Below are 10261 nucleotides of genomic sequence, written 5' to 3' on the forward strand. Positions count from 1 at the left end.
TTTTCCTTCTTACTGATTAAACATCTCGGATATTGCTTGAAGGAACCTATTTGACTTACTGCCACTCTTTTTATTTCCTGAAATGAAACATGATGAGCATGAGGAAAACAGTGCAGGAAAGTAGACCATGAAAAAGAAGCACAAGGAATTAAAAGAGTAAAGGAGAAGATAAACATACACAGGCACAGAGTAGAGTTGAAAGAACGTGGAAAGTGAGAGAAAGAATAATCTAGAGCTAAAGAAAAGGAACAGAAAACCTAATCAGAGGGAAAGCTGAAAAGCTGTGAGTGACTGGGAAAAAAAGAACAGTTAGACACAGAGAAAGAAGCAAAGATGGTAACAGAAAGAAAACAATGGGAAATACAATGCTAATCCCAACATGACATTGTGGGGAGTGCTCCAAAACACATCCACATTCTGCTTGAAACATGAGTCCAGACCTCATGCTTGAGGACACTGCAGACACACTATCTGCTCAGACAGGTTTTTTTGGGGAGCCTTACAGCACACTGGAAGAGGAGGTGTGGGCCAACATCTCTTTGATCTGTCCTAGCCTTTCCCCATCCTGTATTTTATCTGATTTTGCAGTGAAGATCCAATGGCTGCCATAAGCCAAACAGGTCAAACATCAAAGCTTTTCTAGAAGAAACCTGACACTGAACCCTGGAAGATGAGATGTAATCACAGCAGGGAATGAGCACAAGGTACCTTCTGATAAAATGGCCATACAAGTGCTGATCTATTGGCAATGTGGACGTAGGAATATTTGTTCTAAAGAACTCCCAGCTCATGAAGTTTTAGCTCTCTCATCTATTATTGAAGTAAGAATAGCAATGGGGAAGTGAGTAAATATAGGAAAAACTGTCGTACCTGAAGTCTGTGATTTTTTTCCACTTTTTTGCTTCATTGTATTTGTCCTAAAAAAAAAAAAAAAAAAAAAAAAAAAAAGTAGTTCAGGACAAATCATGATGCCATTGGCAACAAACTGAGTAAAAAGTCTTACCCTAGTAATACTGTTATGTACCAGGATCAGTATTAAATGGGTGCTATTTTAATCTCTTTCTGCCTGCAGTAGAAACATGTGTTGCTAAATGATGTAGTAAGCCTTGTTTTGAAATACAAGCACACTAACACATAGAGAGATTTGAATGTTATCTACTGCTCTTATATATGACACATCTGAACATAGCACACACCTGAACACGTCACTTAATACCTAGATGTGGCTTGAGAAGTGATTATGTTGAAGTCTTTTTCCTTGTTGTGATGCAGATGCTCATGTAAGTGGCAGAGTTTTAATTTCCTTCTGCCATCTAATTTTTTGCTTGCCTAGTTTGTGCAGTACCACCAACAAAGTCTGCTCCTTTTCTGCACAAGCCAGGACGGATATGGTAGTGAAAGAGACACAGAAAAGACAGATTTCTGGTGCCAGGACATGTTGCTGGTTTGGGCCAGAAAGGAAACTGGAGCCTGCCCCATGCTATGTGGTTCTCTCCTATACCGGGTGTCTAAATCAAACCTGCCTGTATGCAGATCCTTCAGCATTCATGGAGACCACTAGCATTTAAGTCACTGAACCTTCATGCACTTTCGCTTAATTGCCCATCTTTGTGAAACCAGGGGGTAGGAGGGTGGGTAGGGGGAATAGTCTTTGAAAAGCTTCTGAACATCTGAGAAATCAAATTCTGGATAGTTGGAAACCCCACCCTGTATTCTTCAGCTTCCTAATCCATTAAAGCATTAGGAAAATCACAGTAACCCTGAAAAGGTGTTGCAGTAATATATTTTCTGAAGACAAAAATATGACACATTTTACTTTCCAAAGTCAGCAGCAGAAACTAAGTGTTTTAGATTAGTTTTCCAAACATACCTACCTAGTCTTCTTCTTTTCTGTTCTTTTACTCTTTTTTGTATCCAGAGGATCTATATTCTTCGACTGCATGGTGGTTTCTTGCCTAGTTGGATTCAGGAAGCTGTGGAAGGCTTCCTCTTTCATCTTTTCTGGGACTCACTTTATCTGAGAGGGGAACTTGGTTGAAAGAGGTTTCTTTAATAACAACTTCTTCCTCCATTTTGGGGTTTGACACATCTTGTGGGTCATCCCTCTTGAAGGAAAAAGGAAAGATTAACAGATACCTAGCAACTGACATAAAAAAAGAGCTCTGCACAGAGCTGATCAGCACAGCTGGGACTTTGTGATAATTTCCTGTATAGTAGTCCCCTATATACTGAATGTTCTGCTATACAGTGGTGTCAGACAGACCATCCATAGGAAATGTGATATATTTATCTAGAAGAGAGACTACTGTTTTCCTACATTATCAGTCTGTTGGTGATTATTGGCCTACAGCTTTGGCTATGCAGTCTAGCAAGGGATAATAGGTCCTAAAGCTTCACCTCTGAGAGATGTTTGTGGCTTCACCTCCAAGTTCTCTGCTTCAGATTCATGTCCAGGACTCCTTTATCTCCAGGTTATTTTCCTCTTTTTGCTCATACTTGAAAGCTGAGAGAAGATCTTTGCTCTCCCTCCCATCCAGATTTTAAGATTGATCCCTACTAACATCTTTCTAAGCCTCCTGCTTTAAAGTAGCTGAGGCAGGGATACCTGTAAGTCTCCCATGTGCAGACAGCTTTTGGTCTAAACAGGAGGAGAGCAGGGAAGATGTAACAATGCAAAGGGAAATCCAAACTTAAAAACTGTCAGTAGAAAATAAAAGTCAATAGTGAGTGAAGGTATTGAAACACTGATGAACATGTGACTGGAAAAATAAGACATCTACTCTTTAAAGAAAAACTGATTCTAGGTCTGGAGCATGATTTTAGTATATTGGATTGCTAGTAATATCTGCTGTACACAGGTTATGTCCAGAAGGTTGTACAAGGATCTAGTCTTTGACATCAGATGAGAGAGAAAACAGAAAACCCAGAAGGTTGGCTATGTAGGGATAGTTGAAGCAGAAAAGTATCAATTAAGAAATTTTATAAATTCTATACTTACCTTCTCTTAACAACCAATGCATTCTTGATTTAACCAATATAGTCATGGGATGTGGCTGTGCAGATTTTTCAGACAAATCTGAGTCCTATATATCTGGAAATCTAATCTGAATGTGCACATTTTCCCCCTAGATTTTCTTCAGTCATCCCTTTACCTTATCACTGATGTTTCTTGAAAGAATAATCTCCCACAGTCCTCTCCTCTCTCCAAAATAACTTTTTTTTCTAGTCCACTTGTAATTTTTCTGCTGTACATACACAGAATTGTTCCTTCTCTCTGCTACCTATGCCAGAGGGTTGTCGAATTCAGTCAAAAAGAACTGTTTAAGAACATACTGACAGCTCTAAGGGAAAACAAAATACTGAACAATAAGTATTATGCTATTTGTTGGTTCACAAAAATTTATCAGGGCTGTGGTGTGCCTAGAATCCTCACTCCCATTGCCCTGAAATTCTGTAGGGAGTTTACAACAAGCCAGCTATTTTGATAAACTGTAGCTCCTTCAAAGCACACAAGAACTTGGACTTGAGAGATAGTAAGGAATATTGGCACAAGTGGTACTTTCTGATTGGTCATCTTGAACTTTCTGTATCTGTTTGCTAAAGACTTACTTTTTCTGGTGAGTTGTTTGGGCTGGGAGCTTGCTTGTGACACTTGCCAAAATCCTTGCATTTCACACTGACTTTGATATTGCTGGTATTTTCTGAGGTTTTCAGGAGAGAGATGAGCTGCAGCCAGAGGAGGAAGAGGTGTTGTTGCCCGTCTGGCGGGGCACAGAGCTCCAGGTAATAGGAACGGCCATTTACTAATTTTAACATGATCTGGTGATTATCTGTGCTGTGGACAGAGAGTTCCACAAACTTCAAGGGGAAGAGTCTGTAAAAAAAGGGGAAACATCATTAAGCACAAGTGGACATTCCTCCCAAAGAAGATACTGTGTCTGTCAGACCTACAGATAGAATAAGACTGAAAGTGGAAAACCTGCAATAGGAAGAAGCTGCTGAGTGGATTTGGACACTTCTTCTGTGCCTCTAGCTGACTATGGAAGAAATGGCAGGGAGCAGTGCACAGAGGGGGGGCAGATAAAATTGGCTTTTTTTTTTACAATGTCTTTATTCCACTGCCTTATTCCCTGACAATCCTGTACCCCCAATCTTCCTACCAGCTTCCTGCTTCTGATATATTTAGAAAAAAAGTATATTACTCATCATTTGTCTATATGCATGTGGGTAGTGTTGGCCTGAAGTGATGACTGGAGTGGGGCCTAAAGGTGTGTACTTAGGTGGTTCTCCTAACTTTACTGTGCTAGCGCTGGGGCGAGGAGTCAATGCGAATATGAGGTCTGCTAATAAACTGACCCTTAAAAGAATGAAAATGCTGTATGTAAATGGGAAATATATTCTTATTTCTTACTTACTCTTCAAAGACATATTTAACCCTTCTCAGTGCTAACTGACCTGGTAAGTGCTAGCTCTTCCATGCGGGATGGCTGCTTTGAGAGTTTCCAGTTTTTCCTACTTTCCTGTGTGGACACAGGCACCTTGCATGCTACCAGCATCACATTGGGCACTGATGAACTAGGACTGGCAGCACAGATACCGATGGTCACACAGATGGGTCGGTTATGGACAGAAATTGGTTCTCCTCTTTGATTAACCTGAACAAAAAAAACCAAAAAACAAAAAACAAACAAACCACAGTACAGACATTTGCCATATGATCTCTCAGAGAATATACTACCAGTACGTTTCATGGTGTTTTGGCTTGGAGGCCTTAAAGCTTATGTACTGGGTTGGTGAGGAGAGAGGCAAATGTGGAATAATGAGACAGGAATGTCTATGAATGAGAAGAGAGGAAAGAAGTTTAATAAATATAAAGGAGGACTGGAAATCACTGGCTCCTGTGTAATCCTCATCACTGAGTGTCCGGTTGTGGTCAGAAACCTCTTAAGTACCATTATGTTGAATTTCTCTTAGTGTAAAGGTGATGGAAGAGGCCCTCTGTTCTGATGATTCATTGTTTTTGTCAGCATTACTGTGATACTAACGAGACCTGTTTACGAACCAGGATCCTGCTAGCTGTTGTACAAACACAGAATGGAAAAAGATTCCAGCTAATTTATGTGTAAGACATAAAATTACAGAAAGAGAAAAATGAGAAAATACAAGGAGATAAAATAAGTTTGTAAGTATGATCAAATCACATGTCCTGTACCATTGTGAGGGTTTGGTTTTGATAGGCATCAGAGAAAAACTGTCCTAAGAAGGAATTTGAGGGAGGACAGTGCATTACATTTGAGTCTATCTAGTAGATTCTCCTCCAAAATGTGAGACAGTATGTAAAAAAAATCAAAGGCTTTTTTTTTCCCCCCCATTTTGATATAAATGAGTAAGTGATGTAGCTGTTTTCCTGGGTTGACTGGTTAGGGCAACTGCTTCCTTGATAGTAAATGAGGCCTGATAAATAAAGCAGGGATAAATCATAAAGTACCTTGAAAACAGAGACTTGTAGCTAATTAACATTCTGCATGTATATCAACAAGGCAAGATTGAATTAATCAAGGCAAGACCAAAAGATGTTGCAATTACCACAAAGTGAGGTGGTGAAATAGGATGAAAAACACAGCTGAGATACATCATGTAAATAGAATTCAGCTGTTTTAGACACACTGTAAATGCAGTATTGTAGGAAGGTGGTGTTGCCAGAATCTGGCAGGGTTCTTCGGCAAGTGCTTAGGGTAGGGGGCAGGTGAGGCAGTGATACTGCCTGCAAGGATGCTAGAAGTTGCAAGTAGGGGGAGATTTTCTGGGGAAGGCTGGCTGTCGTTTAGGCTAGGTTGAATGGACATTGATGGCTAAAAACCTTAACGAGATAGCACAGAACCAGACATTTGCCAGAACAGTCCTAGCTGTTGCTACAGGAAGGAAGGGTGAAAACATCACTTTTTGTCCTCCTCCTGTAATTTGCAGCATTGCTGTTGCTGGGTTTCTGGACTATTGCCTGCGTTGTGTGAGCAGAATTAGTCTATAGGAGAAGGGAAACATTATATCCATGTGTGTGTACTAAACAGAGAATAAGAATAGCGAGAATAAGTGACTGAAAAAATACCTGTTGAGCTGAGGGAGTAAAAAAAAAAAAAAAAAAGGGTAACCATTGCAAGCAATTTTATCTTGAGAATGCCAAATGATTTAATTTTAATGACTTTTTACCTGGACAAACTTGCTCTCGAAGATGTGAGCAGAAGTAAAAGGAGGATATTCTCCTTGGCGAAGAAGTCTCTGAAGGTCACCCATAACGGATGCCTGACTTGAACTGAGGCTCTTAAAATCAAACTTCCTATTCATATTGCCTATCCACAAAACATAAATAAGTTTATAAGTTAAAGGGGATAGAGATAGAAAGGCTTATATGTTAAGAAAACCCCTCATGATTATGCAGAGAAGCAAACATAACTCCTGATAGGTTATATTATACTGCTAGAGAGTAGAACACCTCCCCGCAAAACACACATTTTTAAGACCATGCAATCTCAAGTGCAAAGAGGAATTTAGTAAGGCTTTCTCACAGCTTGACTCATATTTTACGATTTAAGGAAAAGTACATGTGAATCTATAAACACTAGTTTGCACATACTATTCTATACTTCAGTATATTCTTCTTGTTTATAAATAATCTTGTGTAGGTATTGTCCATGCAATGCAGGTTACCAGAGAACAGCAAGAGTTGGTCTTCTCCCTGAGGGAATGGTGAGCTGGGGGCCAAGGATGACCTCAGCAGTCAAGGCATAGTCCTCTGATCCCACAGAATTCAAAGTGAATGGGCTGAGCAGGATGGTGGTAACAGGGTGCACTGACAGGCACAGACAAGAGAAGGTGCAGAACCAGATCTGGAGTCCTTCCTGACACTCAGCTTCAGGAGTCCAGTCAGGAACAGCAACAGGTAGGACTGGAGACAAGACTATAACAGATGCCCAAGGAGGTCCACCCAAGAGTAAGGGCTATCAGTAGATTCACTTGTAGCCTCTCTCAAGCAAGGTCTAGGTGTCCAGGGGAGGCCTCAAGTGCATCTCCAAGACGCAGGGGCAGGGGTGTGGGGTGGAGATCCCAGGTGAGGCTGGTCAGGGCAGTTAAGGCTTATTGGTGCACCCAGGACGCAGGCCTGGGGGTTAGTGAGCCAATTAATTTAAAATGCAGCTTGGATTCACCTGTCTTGCTCTGGTTTGTAAATTGCAGTCTCCCTCTATACATTCTTTTGCCAGAGTAAGCTTTTACATCAGCCAGGTGATGTCATAATCAACCTATGGTAACTCCTTTTTTTCACCTTAAGTGATAACACTGCTGCTTCCAACTCAGCCTGGTGCTCGAACAGGGTTCAGGCCACGAATGAGCACCAGGCTGGTTGAATTGAAATCAGTATTGCAAAATGAGAATGATATTGTCTAACAGTTTGAAGAACTGCTGTGCAATCTCATTTGCAGGTATACAGCCTCCTTTGGGTAGGTCCCCGTCCACCCTTGCTTAGGTAAGGCCCGCTGTAGGACAGTTTCTGGATTATCTGATAATACTCTGACATAGCAATGTCCAGCAGAAATGCTTTCTGCTCTCTCTGCTGTACAAGACAACTCTGATCCAGCGTGGAAAACAATCGTGCTTTTCTTTCCCAGCTGGATTTCAGCTGTGTAATATACATGGCTGGAGAAGAATAAATAGCATTGCTCTGGCAAAACCAACAACAATAAGCCCTTCTTCAAAACTGAATTGCCTTTCCCTCTCTAGCCAATGGAAATGGAATTGTGAACACCACCATGGGTGAGTAACTGGGCTGGAGGAAGCTGACTCCACAGCCAAGTAGTCACAGCTCTTGCCTGAATCATGGAAGGTGCAAGTCCAGTCTACCTCCCCCCAGTACACGTGTACATGTATTTGGACCCTGCAGTAAGTGTGGTATGTGGGTACCAGAGGAAAGAGAGTCTGAGCTAAGATGGTGTTAAGAAACAGTAGACCCACAAGGACTCCTGTACTGCAGGATAATAACATTTTCAAACCTAAGACAGCATTACCATATGATGCCCTGTTGGGCCATGTGCATGTTCTGGCATGGACTGGTGCCCCTTCATCACTCATTGCTCTCATGTGGTCACATGTGTTTAATCTCCCAGTCTCAGCGTCATGCTGACACAGGTCTCTTGTGACCCACAGACCTCCAGTCTCTCCAGGCCCTGTTGAGCCATGTGCATGTTCTGGCATGGACAGTGCTAGCTAGCTCTGGTGCCCCTTCATCACTCATTGCTCTCATGTGGTCACATGTGTTTAATCTCCCAGTCTCAGCGTCATGCTGACACAGGTCTCTTGTGACCCACAGACCTCCAGTCTCTCCAGCAGCTGTCTGAGACTTCCCTGGTCCCCCAGGAGCTAGCTCCTTCCATGGTCTTGCCTTCTCCTCACCCAGGAAAACAAGTCAGAAATGATTGGGAAGGGCACAGCCAGTGCACCTGTTTATAATTGACCAGCCCTTGTTATCCCTTTATCTCTCTAACTTTTCTACATCTCTTCCTCCTTAAATCCCCTACACCCACCCCTTTTACCACTTTTGATTCCTCTCCTAAACATTCCATAAATCTTGTGCAATCCTAAAATGCTCTTCCCGTGCATCCCGTAATGTGTCCTGCACTCCCAGGCAGCCCTCCCATTGCCCCATGCTGATGGGTTTCGCACCTGGGCAGGGGCTGGGACACTCCTGTGACAGCCCTGGGGGAGGCCCAGCCAGGGGGTCCCGATGACTCCTTAACTTGGGTTCCTGCCTGCCATTGTGCCCCTGTGCTCCTCTGGGTCTGTGGAGACCGGCCTTTGATGGGCTGATGGCTCCTGTGATGGGCCTGGGAGTAGCCAAGGCAGGGCTTGTTATTCCAGTTCTCCTACCTCCCATCCCCTCCGTGCTCCATTGTGTGTGTGCTTCTATCACTCCCCCAAACAAAGCAGCATGATTCCCTAGCAACCCAGGTTGCCAAGAGCATATTAAGTCTTGTCTTCTGCTCTGTTCTCCGGCTTTTCATAGCACATTGGGCAAATGGATTGGATTTGGCCAGTAGGGAGGTAGATTACAGAAAGTCAGTCATAGATGTACAGTGCCAACTAAGTATCGTTTATTCAGATGGGTACAAGTACCATTGCACCTGCATGTGTACCTCTCCCCTCCTGAAAGACTGGCAGATAAGTAGCTCTCAGGCCATTTTTATTTTCATTATTCAATACCTTTAGTGATGAATAGATACGTAGCACTGACACAAAAGCCTCAACAGGCTGTGCTTGCAGGAAGGCATAGTACGGCACAAACAACCGGCTGTAATCAGCATTGGCTCCAGTTTATTCACCTACATGTTCCTGTGAACTAATTCCCCTGAGCAGAGCATGTGCACCTACCATGGACTCTGCAGAGCCACATCCCAAGAGACTGACCACCATGAACATGCCTGTTCCAGCAACCTCATTCAAATACAAGAAAACTATGGGAAAATATTAAGCCTTTTTTTTTTTTTCACTGCAGTTTCTCCGTGTATGCACAAGGGTGGTCTTGCCTTAGGTGGGATTTCTTAGGTCAGCTGGCAGCATTCCAAAGTAATGCAACAGCATCCTAAAACAAGAGCACAGGTGAAAAGCCTGTCAGCGCTAGTAGGCAATCCATCTGGCAATAAACCACAAGAAAAGATCAGGCATAATAAGGTAAAGTATCAACATTATAGCATAGCTGTCAAGCCACCAAAGCAGGTCTTTTCACACAGTATAGAACAGATTCTCAGCTGACATAATCAATGCAGTCTCCATTATCAGATTAAATTAAAGACAAATAAATTAAAGGAAAATACTTACCAGGACCAAGAACTGCAGATGGATTGCTCAGAATTGAATGGAAGTGAGTTAAAACAGACGAGCAAATTCTACACAGATAAAAGTAAAATTATGTCTATGAGGAAAACATTTTCTTGAGCTGTTGTTGTAATTACTGTTTTTAGGTAGACTACTACCAAAAAACAGTATGAGACTTTAAGGTTATCTGTATTTTAAGATCTGTAAAAACACATTAGTCAGAAGCACTGAAGAAAAAGAATTAACTATTGGGAAGTAGAGAACAAAGTCATCATTATGTGATTATATGAGATAGTGATGCCTTTTAATACTGTGTGCAGTTCTGTTCTCCTTGTCTCAGACTAGGAGAAAAACTGGAGAGTAAAGTAAAGAGTGTAAGTATAGTATATATTTATATATA

At 42.0% G+C, this 10261-nt stretch overlaps 1 protein-coding gene across 1 annotated transcript; it reads right to left on the reverse strand.

The window, feature by feature from the left end:
* Positions 1-2012: 2012 nt before the first annotated feature.
* On the reverse strand, positions 2013-6291 carry LOC104463440 (protein FAM71D-like; the record flags this gene model as incomplete). Its single annotated transcript, XM_010075786.1, has 4 exons — positions 6208-6291; positions 4456-4655; positions 3610-3874; positions 2013-2105 (listed from the first exon to the last, which is right to left on the reverse strand). Coding segments are annotated over exons 1-4 (642 nt in total), but the record flags the coding sequence as incomplete, so codon positions are not given.
* Between the last annotated feature and the right edge of the window lie 3970 nt (positions 6292-10261).

The sequence above is a fragment of the Pterocles gutturalis genome, unplaced genomic scaffold, assembly GCF_000699245.1.
Source record: "Pterocles gutturalis isolate BGI_N339 unplaced genomic scaffold, ASM69924v1 scaffold51627, whole genome shotgun sequence".
Taxonomy (NCBI): domain Eukaryota; kingdom Metazoa; phylum Chordata; class Aves; order Pterocliformes; family Pteroclidae; genus Pterocles; species Pterocles gutturalis.